The sequence below is a fragment of the Rana temporaria genome, chromosome 4 (genome assembly GCF_905171775.1).
Source record: "Rana temporaria chromosome 4, aRanTem1.1, whole genome shotgun sequence".
Classification (NCBI taxonomy): domain Eukaryota; kingdom Metazoa; phylum Chordata; class Amphibia; order Anura; family Ranidae; genus Rana; species Rana temporaria.
The window spans coordinates 197657156-197673822 of NC_053492.1; the positions used below are offsets into that span (position 1 = coordinate 197657156).

Genomic DNA, 16667 nt, shown 5'->3' on the forward strand with positions numbered 1-16667 from the left:
TTTTCTAACCCCGGTGTAAAGTAGTGTGAATCTATTAATGGCATTAGTGGTGAATTAAAATCCCATTTTTCCCTCTTATGAACTTTATCCCATATTTTTATAGCATAACGAGTGATGCTATGTGATTGTCTACCTAACTCCCTATATTTATCTGGGATCCAGATGATGCTCCCTAAAAGGGCATTGCTCATCTGAGATTCCATGCTTACCCACCTTTTTTGCTTAGTGTCTCTAATCCAATCTATCACTCTTGTGAGAATTACTGCTTCATAGTAACCTCTTATATCTGGTGCTCCCCATCCCCCTTGTGTCTTATTTTTTTTCAACGTTGCGCAGCTAATACGAGCTTTTTTACCCTGCCAAACAAAATTTAATATGATCGTTTGTAAAGTCTTAAAGAACTTCTGGGGTAGAGCTATCGGTAGCATCTGTATCTTATACATGATTTTGGGCAAGATCACCATCTTAAATATATTCATTCTCCCACCCCAGGATATCTGTCCTGTAGTGAGTCTGCTAAGTTCTGTTTTGATATCTTCCAACATAGGAACAAAATTTACTTTATATATCCTCTCTTTAGAGATTGCTATTTTTACCCCTAAATATTTTATTTCTTTTTTCCCCCACACAAACGGGAACTCTTTTTGATAAGTTATTTGGTCTTTCTTAACTATGTTAATACATACAGTTTCGGACTTGGATGGGTTCATTTTGTAGTTGGAGAGCTCTCCATATTGTTTCAATAATTTTATTAAGTTTGGTAGCGTTGTTCTCGGGGTTGTTAAATAGAACAAGATGTCATCCGCATATGCCGCAAGTTTATGTTCCTCTCGTCCGCATTCTATGCCCTTAATATCAGGATTCTTCCTTATTTTCCTTAACAATGGTTCTAGTGCTAGGATAAATAGTAATGGGGAAAGGGGGCAACCCTGTCTTGTACCATTGTGTAGTTCAAAGTCCCCTGAAAGGGTCCCGTTAATTTTTACTCTTGCCCTGGGTTTATTATATAATACCTTAATCCAGGTCATCATCTTTTGGCCTAATCCAATTCTTTCTAAAGTCTTATATATGAAGCTCCAGTCTACTCGGTCAAACGCTTTTTCAGCATCTACTGATAAGAGTAGACCTGGAGCTCCACTATCACTGATTTTCTGAATGGCTAGCAGTGTTCTGATCCCATTATCTCTCCCCTCCCGTCCTGGTACAAAACCAACCTGGTCGGGGTGGATCAAATCCTTCATTATTCCCTTCATCCGCTCTGCTATTATTTTAGAAAAAATCTTGGTATCGCAGTTCAAAAGAGAGATCGGTCTATAATTCGAGCAAAGTGTACTATCCTTCCCCTCTTTCAAAATTAGAGTAATGGTAGCCTCAATGGCTTCTTTACCCATGGTCCACTTCTCGCCTAAGCCATTCATATACGAACACATTTTAGGGGCCAGAATATCTATAAACTTTTTGTAATAAAGAGCAGTTAGGCCGTCCGGTCCTGGACTTTTACCATTTGGGGCATTTTTGATTATTTCTCTGATTTCATTTTCTGAGATCGGGGCTTCGAGCTTATTAAAATTCTCCTCGGATATTACCTCCCATTCTATTTCATTTAAATATGTGTTTATGTTTTTTTCCCTTAATCCTAGTTCTTCCATTGTCTCCTGATTCTTGATTGAATATAGTTTTTCATAATATTCTTTAAAACTCTCTAATATTTCACTAGTTTTATGAACTACTTCCCCTCGACTTGTTTGTATTTTCTCAATATAATTTACGCTTTTTTTTTTTTTTATAAATTTGCTAAGTGTTTCCCTGGTTTGTTGTCCCAGAGATACCTCTCTCTCTTCACTTGATTAAACGTACTTCTTGTTTCTTGTTCTATTTGCTCTCTTAACTCCTCTCTTTTGATATTTAAATTTAATAAAATTTCTTTAGTTCTGTCATGTTTATGTTGTTGTTCTAGCTTATGAATTTCTTTTATGAGTGTTGTTCTGATATCCTTATCCTTCCTTTTTTTTTCCGCCCCCATCTTGATTAACACTCCACGCATAAACGCCTTATGGGTCTCCCATACTATGGCTTCCGAGACATCTCCTGTTGAGTTAATTTCGAAAAACTCCTCCATTTCTGTTTTTAATCTAATTTCTATTTCTTTATCAAGCAGGAGTTCTTCATTGAGCCTCCACTTCCTATTATTTTCCTGTCTCTCCCCTATTTTAAGTTGCAGTGAAACTGGCGCGTGGTCAGAGAAGGTTGCTATTCCTATGCTAGAGTTATTTATTTTTTCTAGATACCTATGCTCCACCAAAAAAAAATCAATCCTTGAGTAGGTCTCGTGCACAGGGGAGCGGAATGTATAATCCCGCTGTTTGTAATGTTGTATCCTCCATACATCTACTAATTGAGACTGATGGAGTTTTTTTTTCAATTTGTTTCTCCAGGCCATTCCCGTCCCCTGTGCACGAGACGTACTATCCGTATCTGGATCCATATGGAAATTAAAGTCCCCCTCCTATTATAGCTATTCCCCGTTTGAACTCCATAAAATCTGTTATCATTTTTATTACGTAGCGGATAGGGTTCTTATTTGGGCAGTATATATTTGCAAATGAGATTTCCGTTCCATTCAATTTTCCTCTAAGGAACAAATATCTTCCCTCTGGATCCCATTCTACTAATAAAAGTACTTTTATTGCTGTTGAGATATATTTATGTTGATGTACTAAAGAAGTTGAAAATCTTTACTCAAAAACTGCGAATATTCGCTTTAATAATGTCAAAAACAAATTCCTGTTCATTTTGAATAGCCGATTATATGATTGGATAATTGAAGTAAAAATGTACCCCATTTTTAAATGAAGATTCACCTCACTTTCTGGTTTAATAACACAATCAGAGTGTTTTGAAGTTCTTTTTATAACTTTTGTGATTAATATTGTACCATGGCTGAAGAAAAACTGGAGACTCGGTTCCATCTTGTAGCCCATTCTGAAATCATTGTGGAATATATGAAATACTAATTCATTATCAACCCCTTTTTTACTATACATTTATAAATCTTCTTCTGCTTATACTGACCAAACCGATTTGTTTTTCTTTTGCACAGTTCACCGACAATGGTGTTATCATATTTCGGCGGAATTCGTATGACCCCATTTACACAATGCCTTACCCATTAAGCAATTTCAACAACTACGACTATTCCACGCCACCAATGATCGCTGTTTTCTGGGCAGATGCTGACCTCTCCCGTACAGGGGATTTGCACTACCAGGTGAGACAGATCAATATTTTAACATACTAGTATATAAAAAGGTATTACAGTCTGATATATTGAAACCAATGTTGCCTATTTTTTGCCAGTTTCTTTTATTTATTTTTTGCCATCTGTGTCCCAATGGTTAGAATTACTTTTACTTCTTGTCCTGTACACAACAGGTAGATAGAGCAAATCCCAGTTGTCACCAGTCCTCATTGAAAGATTCCCCTTTCTTCCTCTTCCCTTGACAACTCAAAATGTTTGATCTTCCTATACTTTTAGTGACCAAGGACCAGATTCACAAAAGGGATACGACGGCGTATCTCCTGATACGTCGTCGTATCCCTGTTTCTATCTATGCGACTGATTCATAGAATCAGTTACGCATAGATATCCCTAAGATCCGACAGGTGTAATTATTTTACACTGTCGGATCTTAGGATGCAGTACCGCGGCCGCCGCTGGGGGGAGTTTGCGTCGTAAACCAGCGTCGGGTATGCAAATTAGGAGTTACGGCGGATCCCCGACGGATTTTCGCGTTCGCTACGTTGCCGCTAGTCTAGTTTTCCGTCGCAAAGTTAGGCGTCGTTTTAGGTGCCCTAACTTTAGTCAGCAATCGTATTGCTGTCTAAAGTATGGCCGTCGTTCCCGCGTCGAAATTTAAAATTTAACGTCGTTTGCGTAACACGTCCGGGAATACGGAAGTACGCTACGCGCGTCGTCATTCGAAAAAATGACGTCACGGCGCGCAAAGCATGGCGGGAGTTAGGAAACGGAGCATGCGCAGTAGGTCCGGCGCGGGAGCGCGCCTAATTTAAATGGCACACGCCCATTTGAATTGGCCCGCCTTGCGCCGGAGGCCGCGGGCGTAGTTTTCATCGCAAGTGCTTTGTGAATCAGGCACTTGCGATGAAAACTTGCGGTGGTGTAACGTATCTACGATGCGTTAAGCTGCCGCGATTCTACGTGAATCTGGCCCCATGTTCAGAAGATCACATAGAGAGGATGAATCTCCCTAGTGGGGACACAGGCAGCAATGCAATATGACACATGTTCTACGTTGTATCATTTTACCTTCTCTATTATAAGATAAAAAAAGTTTTGGTTTTAGAAACACTTTAAGTCTCTGACCAGAAAGCCTCCAAGTTTTGAGCTGACAGTACTGTTCTGCAGAACTGTATTCAAAATATAGTGACATTTTAATTATAATATAGCTTTCGCCTAGAGATGATAGATTTAGAATAATGATGCTATGATACTTAATTAGTAAATATCTGTTTTTCCAATTGCTGTATTCAGTGATCAGTTATTTAACCACTTCAGCTCCGGAAGGCTTTACCCCCTTCATGACCAGGCCATTTTTTTGGATACGGCTCAGCATTATTTTAACTGACAATTGCGCGGTCGTGCGAGGCTGTACCCAAATAAAGTTGATGTCCTTTTTTTCCTCACAAATAGAGCTTTCTTTTGGTGGTATTTTATCATCTCTGTGATTTTTTTTTTCACTATAAAAAAAAAAAAGAAGTGACAATTTTGAAAAAAAATAACAATATTTTTTACTTTCTGCTATAATACATATCCAATAAAAAAAAAAAAAAAAATCTAATTTCATCATAAATTTAGGCCAATGTGTATTTTTCTACATATTTTTGGTAAAAACAAATCACAATAAGTATATATTGATTGGTTTGCTCAAAAGTTATAGCATCTACAAATGATGCGATATTTTTATGTAATTTTTATTTATTTTACTAGTAATGGCGGCGATCAGCGACTTTTAGCGGGACTGTGACATTGTGATGGACAAATTGGACACCTAACTGGCATGTTTGACCCTTTTTTGGGGACCAGTGACACTAATACAGCGATTGGTACTAAAAATATGCACTGTTACTGTACTAATGACACTGGCAGGGAAGGGGTTAACACCAGGGGCGTTCAAAGGGTTAAGTGTGTCCCTAGGGGGTGCTTACTAACTGTGTGGGAAAAGCTCTCACTGGGAGAACACAGAGATCCGTGTCCCTGCTTAGCAGGAGCACAAGATCTTTATGTTCCCCCCTGTGAGAACGGCGATCTGCCTTGTTTACATAGGCAGATCACCATTCTGCCTCTCTGGGGTATGATCACGGGTGGTTAGCAGTCATTGCGACAGCCAGAACCACTGATTGGCTCCCCCTCTGGCCAATCAGCGGGCGCACACACCCCTAGAGGCTACTACACAAAGCGATGTACAGGTACATTATTTCGCACAGCTGGGACGCCTTGCCACAGCAAATGTGTGGAAGGAAGTCTGGAAGTGGTTAAGTATCATTCGCCCTCACTCCCCATGATGCTAAAAAGAATTTTCTGTGCCCCTGATTGGTTCATCTGATTGGTGCTTCTAAGTGTTTTAATGTCTTGGTGGTAACCATTATTAATGTCTTTTTTATAACCATTTTATATATTGTTTTCCAGATGTATGACTTCCAGGCCAATCCAAGCCAGAATGTAGATTTTAAAACTAAACTGGAATCGCAAATAAAATTGAATTTCTCCCCCACTTTTTCAAATTTCAAGGCTCTCTGGGCATTAATGATAACTTGGGATCAAGTTTTACCGTATCCTGCATATTTTTTCAGTTCTTCACAGGTACAATTTTACTAAAATGCTTCCATGTCATTAATATGTGTTATGATGACCACAGATTTTGTTTCAGATTTTATATGTTGACACAAAACATTTTCTAACAACTTTATACTAAGAGGATCTGCCTCCTTGGATATAATCTGAAGATATTGTTTATCTAGGCCCTTAACTGTTGATACATTTTTGACTAAATTTGAATAATGCCCTTACTATAAGATTGGGCCAATGATGTAGCCTAACTGGAATACTCCCGGGATATTGCTAGAATGTTGCTAAAAAAAGGCCTAGGCATTACTGCTCACTTTTTATTATCACAGGAGTGAGCTCTCAAATGCTGAGCTCAGAGCTACTGTATCAGGGGACAGAAAGAGTATACAAAGGTATTTTAAGAATCAGAGAAAGAGCTCACTCCTGTGGTGGTGGAGGTTAGCAGTAATGATTATACTGCTCTTAGCAAGATCCTAGCAACGTCCTGGGAGTGTTCCAGTCAGGTTTTAGGATGTACTGTATGTACATGGCTTACACCTATAGCAAGGACATTATTCAATTTTAGTCAGAGTTGCATGGCTTATTTTTATGTACAGACGCCCCTGCATAAGCAGTTTTTTGGTAAAGGTGAACTAATGTTTTAATTAAAGCTTTTGAGGGGTTTTCATTTAAAGAGAAACTAAACTCTGGAAGGTGTGACCAAAAAAAAAGACATTTATAGGGCAAAGGACTTGTCCCCGGCATAGCCTTTTGTATCTCTGCAGCTGTTCCTTTCCCTATTACTTATTGTGCACTGTGTCTCTGTGTGAAGGCAGCCATCTAGGTAGAGAATCAAGCTACTGCTTCCTCATGTTATAGCCTAGAAAACAGACCAAACATGTTTTTGGAGTGGTAATGGTGTCACCATACTTTATTCAAATCAGACTAGCATCCAGAAGAACAGGGCCTTCATTTTACAGTACAATTATACCTGTACAGTTATGAGGCCATAGGCATAGGCATGAGAACCTGTAAACATCCATGCTAGATAAAACAAAAAGATCAAAAAAATAATAATCTGTGAATTTTTGGAGAAAAAACAGCTACCAGCACAGGCCAACAGATACCAACCCAATCAATATATATTTTTGTAAACATAATGTTCTTTTATTAAAGAAAAAATAAGCATGTTACATTCAGTGAAGTACAAGATGGAAACAAGCAAAGGTACATGTAGGACATCATACAATACTTGAGAGTCTTAGGTACAATTTAGTGAAGTGCTAACGTGGCACACAGAACCAAAAGCCCTTCAGGAGGGAGACATTAGGATCGACTTGAGAGAGCCCTGGGCATCCCTGTCCAGGGTTGTGTAAGGAGAGGGGTGCTACATTATTAAGCAGTCCAGGGGAGCCAGACTCTCTTATACTTTTCAGGGCAATTTCTATTCATGTAAGTCAGTTTGTACATAGGAAGAGCTGAGGTAATGAATCGTTCCCAGGAACCTACGGAGGAAGGGGATGGAGAATTCCATTTGAGTATAATCTCTCTTCTGGCATAAAATAGCAAGAAACTTATAAGGATTTTAGTGTATCTAGGCCTTTGGTCATCATCGTGAATGATCAAGAGCAATAACTCAGGGGTGAGTGGGAGAGTCAGCTGGAGGGGGAAATTTATAAGCTCAACTACCTGCACCCAGAACTGTGCCACTCTAGGACCGCGTCAGAACATGTGCAGATACGTAACTTCCTCCCCACCACAGCGAGTACAGTTGGCAGATCTCTCTGGGTATATGCTATGGGGAATAAAAAAGACCCTGTGTAAAAACTTGACCTGCAGCAGTCTATCCCTGGAGGAAATTAGCGTCTGTGCGCTTTCTCCTAGACAGTCATCCCAGTCCTCCCTGTATGTCTGCCCTCCATTTCTCCCATAGATGTTCCATCCTGGGAGAGTGAACTCCCAGCAGGTCAAAATACAGCGCAGACAGTGGCTGAGAGAGCTGTTCCAGGGCCAGTCGTCCTTCTATCGGGTCATTGTCCAGCGTCGGGACAGTAGGGAACTGGGCTCGTATGGCATGGCGTAACTGGAAGTATCTAAACGTCATCCATCCGGGTAGACTGAAGCGAGTCCTGAGCTCTGTCAGGGAGAGCAATCTGTCAGCAGTTAGGATGTCCCTCAGAGTCTTTATCCCATATCGAGCCCAAACCTGAGGGTCAGGGATGGTTCGGAGATGTGGGAGATTGGGATTGCCCCACAGTGGGGTGAAGGGAGACCACCTTTTGGGGCAAGCAAATCTAGTCCTAGCCACTGCCCAAAGTCTTGGTGGAATGAGGTAGCGTGGGACAGTCTCGGGGTCCCCGATAAATCAAGTTTCCCAGTTCCTGAAGGGAGCTCAGGGTTGCTGCTTCAAGACAGACTGCAGAATTCGCTCGAGAACGTAGGAACCACCACCGGACAGTAACCAGCACTGCAGCCCAGAAGTAGACTTTCAGATCCGGGAGTGCCAGGCCTCTACACCGCACAGGGAGGATCAGGGTAGACTTCGCTATTCTTGGCAGTGCTCCCCTTCATATGAAGCTACCCATACATTTATCCACCTCTTTAAAAAACAGGGTGGGCAGCCAGGTCGGACAGTTGCGAAAAAAATAAAGAAACTTCGGGAGGAAAATAATCTTTAGGAGGTTAATTCTTCCCATACGATTCAGGGGCAATGTAAACCATGTTGCACATTTCTCCTTAATGTGCGTAAGAATAGGGGGAATTTTAAGATCAAAGTAGCTAGCTGGATCTCCCAATCAATATATTTAACCGCTTCAGCCCCGGACCATTTTGGTGGTCAAAGACCAGGCCACTTTTTGCGATTCGGCACAGCGAACTGACAATTGCGCGGCCGTGCGACGAGGCTCCCAAATAAAAATGACGTCCTTTTTTTCGCACAAATAGAGCTTTCTTTTGGTGGTATTTGATCACCTCTGCAATTTTTATTTTTTGCGATATAAACAAAAAAAGCGAAAATTTTGAAAAAAAATAACAATATTTTTTACCTTTTGCTATAATAAATATCCCCCACAAATATATAAAAAAAATGTTTTACCACAGTTTAGGCTGATCGCAATAAGCGTTTATTGATTGGTTTGAGCAAAAGTTATAGCTTCTACAAAATAGGGGACTGTTTTATGGCATTTTTATTAATATTTTGTTTTACTAGTTATGGCTGTGATCAATGATTTTTATCGTGACTGCGACATTATGGCGGATAAAAATGCACTGATTACTGTAAAAATGACACTGGCAGTGAAGGGGTTAACCACTAGGTGGCGCTGCAGGGGTTAAGTATTTCCTAGGGAGTGATTCTTACTGTTAGGGGGTGTGGCTACACGTGACACGTCACTGATGACCGTTCCCGATCATGGGGAACGGTCATCAGTGACAGTGTCACTAGGCAGAATAGAGGAATGCCTTGTTTACAAAGGCGAATGCAGATTGGTGTACAGGTACGTCCCTTTAAATTTGCCACCCAGAGGGCGCACGCACGCCTGCCCACCGAGGGCCTCGCGAGTGTGGCCGCTGGTCCCGGGAACTCAATGTTCCCGGTAGGCCAGCAATTGCGGTCGGCAAGGGCAGAACAGGGGAATCTGTTCTGCCCTTGCCGACCTCAATCGCGTGGCCTACCGGGAACATCGAGTTCCCAAGACACGCGGCCGCACTCGCGAGGCCCTCGGCGGGCAGGTGGGCGTGCGCGCGTTCCTGCTGGGTGGCAAATTTAAAGGGACGTACCTGTACGCCAATCTGCCTGCCCCGTGCCATGTTGTCGACGTACATAGTTGTGTGGCGGTCGTCAAGTGGTTAAACAAAAGTGCTGTATTTGCTATAATCAAACAAAAAAAATAAACGTGTGATTACAAATAGTGATACAAAACAGTCCATAGAGCAACACCTATATAGGTAACAAAAGGTGAATTAAAACTAAGAAGAAGTCCACAAAGGTGCAAACAGCAGATGATACATTCCTATGTGACTCCAAGGAAGAGAGATTATTATTATACAGGATTTATATAGCGCCAACAGTTTGTGCAGTGCTTTACAATGTGAAAGGAAACACTACACCAACAGTACAATTCAAAACAAAAGGGTTAGAGGAGCCCTGCTCCTGCGAGCTTACAATCAAAGAGGAAGGGGCTGGTGAAGCAAAAGGTGGGAACTGTGAGGGATGAACTGGTGAGGGGAGTAGAAGATTCAGTTGTTAGCTGGAGGCAGGATAGGCCTCCCTGAAAAAATGTGTTTGTTTTTTGTTTTGGGGTAGTGAGTTCCAGAGTATGGAAGAGGCTCTGGAGAAGTCCTGGAGACGAGCATGGGAGGAGGAGACCAGGGAGCACCAGTCCTCCTCTGAAACTGTAAACTGGTAACCTGTAAAGGCTTATAAAGTGTCGCCTATGGAGATTTTTAAAAAACCATAGTTTGGCACCATTCCAGAAGCATGCACCATTTTTAAGTGTGACATGTTTGGTATCTATTTAATCGGCGCAAGACCATATTTTATATTTTACCCCAAACAATTGGGTATTATATTGTGTTTGTGTGCATTGCATTTAACCACTTGCTGACCGGGCCATAGCCAAATGACGTCTACAGCGCGGTCGGGAGGCCGTCATATGACCCCTCACAGAATCGTGCTACCTGGGGTGTGCACACGGGAATGTCTGTGACCAACGGGTCTCCCAGACCCGGCGTGTCATGGATCGGGGTAAATGGCAAATGACAGTGGCCCTTTACCACGTGAAAACAAACCAGAGCATGTTCGGTTTGGATCCTCCTCGCGCCGATCGGTGCAGCATGTGAGGAGAGGAGGGAGTCGGTGCAGCAGCGCTTGTGGGCTGGATCTGACATGCCCACAGCGCTTATCTGTGCCCATCCCTGGCTCATCCATCCACATCCATGCTCCATCCCTGGCTCATCCATCCATGCTTCATCCCTGGCTCATCCATCTACATTCATGCTCATCCATGCTCCATCCCTGGCTCAGCCATTCACATTCATGCTCCATCCCTGGCTCATCCATCCTCATTCATGCTCATCCATGCTCTGTCCCTGGCTCATCCATCCTCAATCATGAGCATCCAAACTCATCCATCTCCATCCATAGCTCATCCGTGCCAAATCAGTGATCAACCGTGTCACAGCAGTGATCATACGTACCACATCCATGCCACATCAGTGATCATCTGTGCCACATCTTTGCCACATCACGTTACTAGACCTACTGATTACCAACAATACAGACCTAATCACGGATGTGGAAGTAAGGGGCATTTCAGGAAACAGTGATCACAGGTCAATTAACTATAGTATAAATTGCAGAGGTAGGAAATTTCCCTAAACTACGAACATTGCTAGAAGATATACAGTAAATTGGGATAGAATCTGTAACGGTCACCACCGTTTACGACCTTCCATCCCAGTCACGACAGCTTATCGACACTCCAACCGACAGGACCCGATCCCATTTCATTTGCCCAGAATCAAGACGGGACACAGCTCTGTGCTTGTTCCAAATGTAATGATTACTTTAATGGTTTCTTCTCAGCTTTTTATACAGTACAAGCATGTGACAGTATTCAAAGGGACAATGAGATCTCCACCCCCCTTATCCCACGCTAATTACTTAAACATTCCTTAATTAATAACAACAAAACACCTTCACCCACTCCGTCTCCGCAAGTACATTCCACACATAAACAGTTTTTAGCATGCATAATTATAGGTCTGGGAGCAGACCTGGGATTAACACCTGTCCGTTACAACACCTTTACACAAGGACAATGGACTGTCTTCCAAGCCCTGATTGAATTAGCATGTCACTAGAAATGAGTCATAGAATATTCTTTGCAGGCATTTAAGGAATATACTGTAAATCACTATCCACGCCAAAACAATCCAACATCTTGCAGTATCTCAAAATCCTGCAATACGAACTATCCGTGATGTCAAATCTCATGTAATACATGAATTATGATTCACTTGCCACTCCATGCCCAAAGGGCACAGAGTGGACTCAGACCCAAGAGTTATCAGTGACGCTGACACAGGAGTATCCTCCATCCTCACAAAGTCTCTGGATGTCCCGGGTCATTCCGTTACAGAATCTTAGAAACAAAGAATACGGAGGAGAGATGGGTTTGCTTTAAGAGCATATTAAACAAGGGCATGAGCCAGTGCATCCCATTGGGAAATAAATTTAAAAGAGCGAACAAAAATCCTGGGTGGCTTAACTCCAATGTAAAAATGCATATAAAAGCAAAAATCATCATCAGCATTCAGACTTTACAAAGAATGCAACAAGAAATGTAAGGGTACAATTAGGGCGGCTAAGATAGAACATTAAAGACACATAGGAAAGGGGAGCAGAAAAATTCCCAGAATTTTTTTTAAGTATATAAACAGTAATAAAGGGAGGACAGACCATATTGACCCATAAAGAATGAGGAAGGAAATCTGGTTACAAAGGATGGGGGGATGGCAAAGGTATTGAATTTATTCTTCTCCTCAGTCATCATGAATGAATCAGGGGGTCACTGGGACCAGATGGCTTGCACTCGAGGGTCCTTAGAGAACTCAGTCAAGTAATTGCCAGACCGATGTTCCTAATTTTTACCGACAGTCTACTAACTGGAATGGTACCAGCTGGTTGGAGAAAAGCCAATCTAGCACCAATATTTAAAAAGGGTCAAAATAAATCCCTGGGAATTACAGACCAGTTAGCCTAACATCAATAGTATGCAAGCTCCTGGAGGGGATGATAAGGGACTATATACAAGATTTTAGTAAAGAAAACTGTATCATAAGCAGGAATCAGCATGGATTCATGAAGAATCGTTCTTGCCAAACCAATCGGTTAACCTTCTATGAGGAGGTGAGCTGCCATCTAGATAAAGGAAGGCCCGTAGACATGATGTGATTTTGCAATAGCATTTGACACAGTTCCCCATAAACATTTACTGTACAAAGTAAGGCATGGACTATAGGGTGAGTACATGGATTGAAAACTGGCTACAAGGGCTAGTTCAGAGGGTAGTGATAAGTGGGGAGTACTCAGAATGGTCAGGGGTGGAAAGTGGGGTCCCCCAGGGTTCTGTGCTGGGACCAATCCTATTTAATTTTTTTTTTAAACGACCTGGAGGATGGGATAAACACTTCAATCTCTGTATTTGCAGACAATACTAAGCTAAGTAGGGCAAAAACTTCTCTGCAGGATGTGGAAACCTTGCAAGAAGATCTGAACAAATTAATGGGGTGGGCAACTACATGGCAAATGAGGTTTAATGTGGAAAAAGGTAAAATAATGCATTTGGGTGGCAAAAAAATATGAATGCAATCTACTCATAGGGGGAATCTAGGAGGAAAAGGGACCTGGGGGTCCTAGTAGATGATAGGCTCAGCAATGGCATGCAATGTCAAGCTGCTGCTAACAACGCAAACAGAATATTGGCATACATTAAAAAGGGGATTTGCTCAAGAGATAAAGTGATAATTCTCGCACCCTACAAGACTTTGGTCTGGCTTCACCTGGAGTGTGCAGTCCTCAGGAAGGATGTTCTGAAAATGGAGCGAATACAGAGAAGGGCAACAAAACTAAAAAAGGACTGGAGGATATTAGTTATGAAGAAATGTTGCGAGCCCAGAACTTATTCTCTCTGGAGAAGAGACGCTTGAGAGGGGATATGATTTCAATTTACAAATACCGTACTGGCGACCCCACAAGGGATAAAACTTTTCTGCGGAAGGGAGTTTAATAAGACACGTGGCCACTCATTAAAATTTGAGGAAATTAAATGTAACCTTAAACTGTGTAGAGGGTTCTTTACTATAAGAGCGGCAAGGATGCGGAATTCCTTTCCACAGGCAGTGGTTTCAGCGGGGACCATCGATAGTTTCAAAAAAACAATTAGATCACCTGAAGGACCACAATATATACAGGGATATACAATGTAATACTGACATATAATTACTCACATAGGTGGGACTTGATGGACTTTTTTAACCTCACCTACTATGTAACTATGTAAGTATGTAACATCAGTTCTCATCTGTGCCAAATCAGTGCTCATCCATACCACATTCATGTCACTACAGTGCCCATCAGTATCTCACAAAAGTGTAATAGGTAGTCCCAAATTAGATTTGAAATGTATGTCTCTAGAACACCTGATGGTGCTCCCTGCATGTTGGGGCTCTGTATGTGGCCAGGCTGTGCAAAAGTCTCACACATATGGTAACCCCCTTATTCAAGAGGAGTAACAGAATATATTTTGGGGCATCATTTTTGCTATGTATGTACTATTTTTTAGAAATATTTTATAAATGGACAACTTTGTGTAAAAAAAATAATGCGTTTTCTTTTTCGTTCCACATTTTCCAAAAACTTGTGGGAAAAAAATGACATGTTCAAAAGACTCATTATGCCTCATAGAATATACGTTGGGGTGTTTATTTTCCAAAATGGGGTAATTTTTTGGGCGTTTCCATTATCTTGGTGCTCCAGGACCTTCAAAAGTGTAATGCCGCGTACACACGGTCGTTTTTTATGATGAAAAAAAACAATTTTTTTAAAAACGTCATTTAAAATGATCGTGTGTGGGCAAAACTTAGTTTTTTTGTCTTCTAAAAAATTACCAAAAAAAAATTCGAACATGCTTCAATTTTTTAGGTCGTTTTTCAAAATGTCGTTTTTGTGTCATAAAAAATGACCGTGTGTGGGCTAAAACGACGTTTAAAACAACGTTTTTAAACCTGCGCATGCTCAGAAGCAAGTTATGACGCGAGCTTGAATGGAACACAGTGCCGTCGTACGTGCTGTACGTAACCATGCTTTGCTAGAGCTTTTTGAAAAAACGATGGTGTGTAGGCAACGTCGTTTTTTAAAATGAAGTTTGAAAAACGTCATTTTTTTCATGATAAAAAACTTTTTTTTTCCCAAGACAAAAAAACACTGTGTGTACGCGGCATTAGAGGTAGTCAAGAAATGAAATGTGTAATTTATGTCCCTAGAACGCCTAATGGTGCTCCCTGCATGTTAGGCCTCTGTATGTGGCCGGGCTGTGAAAAATTCTCACACATGTGGTATCGCCATAATCAGGAGGAGTAGCAGAATGTATTTTGGGGTGTAATTGCAAGTATGCATATGCTGTGTGTGAGAAATAACCTGTAAATATGACAATTTTGTGGGAAAAAAATCTTAATTTTGCAAAGAATTGTGGGAAAATATTACAACTTCAAAAAACTCACCATGCCTATTACTAAATACCTTGGACTATCTACTTTCTAAAAAGGTGTAATTTGAGGGGTATTTGTACTGTCCTGGCTTGTTAGGGTCTCAAGAAATGAGACATTTTCAGTATATCAGGTGTGATCAGGTATAATCAATTTTCAATAATTGGCACCATAGCTCTAGACTCTATAATTTTTACAAAGACCAAATAATATGCATTTACAGTGCCTTGAAAATGTATTCATACCCCTTGAAATGATAAATAGTTTTCAAATCTTTTTACAAATAAAAATATGAAAAGTGTTGCGTGCATTTATATTCAGCCCTCCTAAGTCAATACTTTGTAGAACCACCTCTCACTGCAGTTACAGCTGCAAGTCATTTGGGGTATGTCTCTACCAGCTTTGCACATCTAGAAAATGAAATGTGTGGCCATTCTTCTCTGCAAAATAGCTCAAGCTCTGTCAGATTGGACAGGGAGCTTCTGTGATCAGCAAATTTCAAGTCTTGCCACAGATCCTCAATTGTATTCAGGTCTGGACTTTGACTGCCCATTCTAACACATGAATATGCTTTGATCTAAACCATTTCATTTTAGTATGTACTGTATATTTAGTCAGTCTCAAGTCTTTTGCAGACTCTTAACAGGTTTTATTCTAAGATTGCTCTGTATTTGACTCCATCTTTTTTCCTGTCAACTCTGACCAGCTTCCCTGCCCCTGCTGAAGAAAAGCATCCCCACAACATGATGCTGCCACCACCATGTTTCACTATGGGAATGGTGTGTTCAGGGTGATGTGCAGTGTTAGTTTTCCGCAAAACACATATTGTTTTGCTTTTAGGCCAACAAGTTCAATTTTGGTCTCATCTGACCAGAGTACCTTCTTCTACATGTTGCTGTGTCCCCCACATGGCTTCTCGTAAACTGCAAACAGGACTTCTCTGTTTAATGCTCTCCTTTTCCAGCTGGTCAGTTTAGGTGGATGGCCATGTATTGGTAGGTTTGCAGTTGAGCCATACTCTTTCCATTTTCAGATGATAATTTAACAGTGCTTTGTGAGATGTTCAAAGCATGGGATATTTTTTTTATAACCTAATCCTGCTTTAAACTTCTCCACAACTGTATCCATGAGCTGTCTGGTGTGTTCCTTGGCCTTCATGATGCTGTTTGTTCACTAAGGTTCTCTAACAAACCTCTGAGGGCTTCACAGAACAACTGTATTTATACTGAGATTAAATTATACACAGGTGTACAGGTGTACTTTCTGAAGGCACTAGATTTTAGTTAGGGGTATCAGAGTAAAGGAGGCTGAATAAAAATGCATGCCACACTTTTCAGATATTTATTTGTAAAAAATTATGAAAACCATATATAAGTTTCCTTCCACTTCACAGTTACGTACTACTTTGTGTTTGGTCTATCACATAAAATCCCAAATAAATATATTCGTGTTTTTTGTTGTAACATGAAAAAATTTGGAAAATTTCAAGCAGTATGAATACCTTTTCAAGGCACTGTATTTGAGTTATTTTTACCAAATATATGTAGCAGTAAAA

At 40.9% G+C, this 16667-nt stretch overlaps 1 protein-coding gene across 1 annotated transcript in view; it reads left to right on the top strand.

Annotated features, from left to right (window-relative positions):
- Window positions 1-5708: 5708 nt before the first annotated feature.
- The window catches only part of LOC120936885, a 218120-nt gene continuing 207161 nt past the window's right edge, over window positions 5709-16667 (top strand). Inside the window, exon 1 of the mRNA XM_040349651.1 lies at window positions 5709-5881. Coding sequence (XP_040205585.1) covers window positions 5825-5881 — 57 coding nt within the window. The 5' untranslated portion in view covers window positions 5709-5824. The remainder of the gene's footprint in view (window positions 5882-16667) is intronic.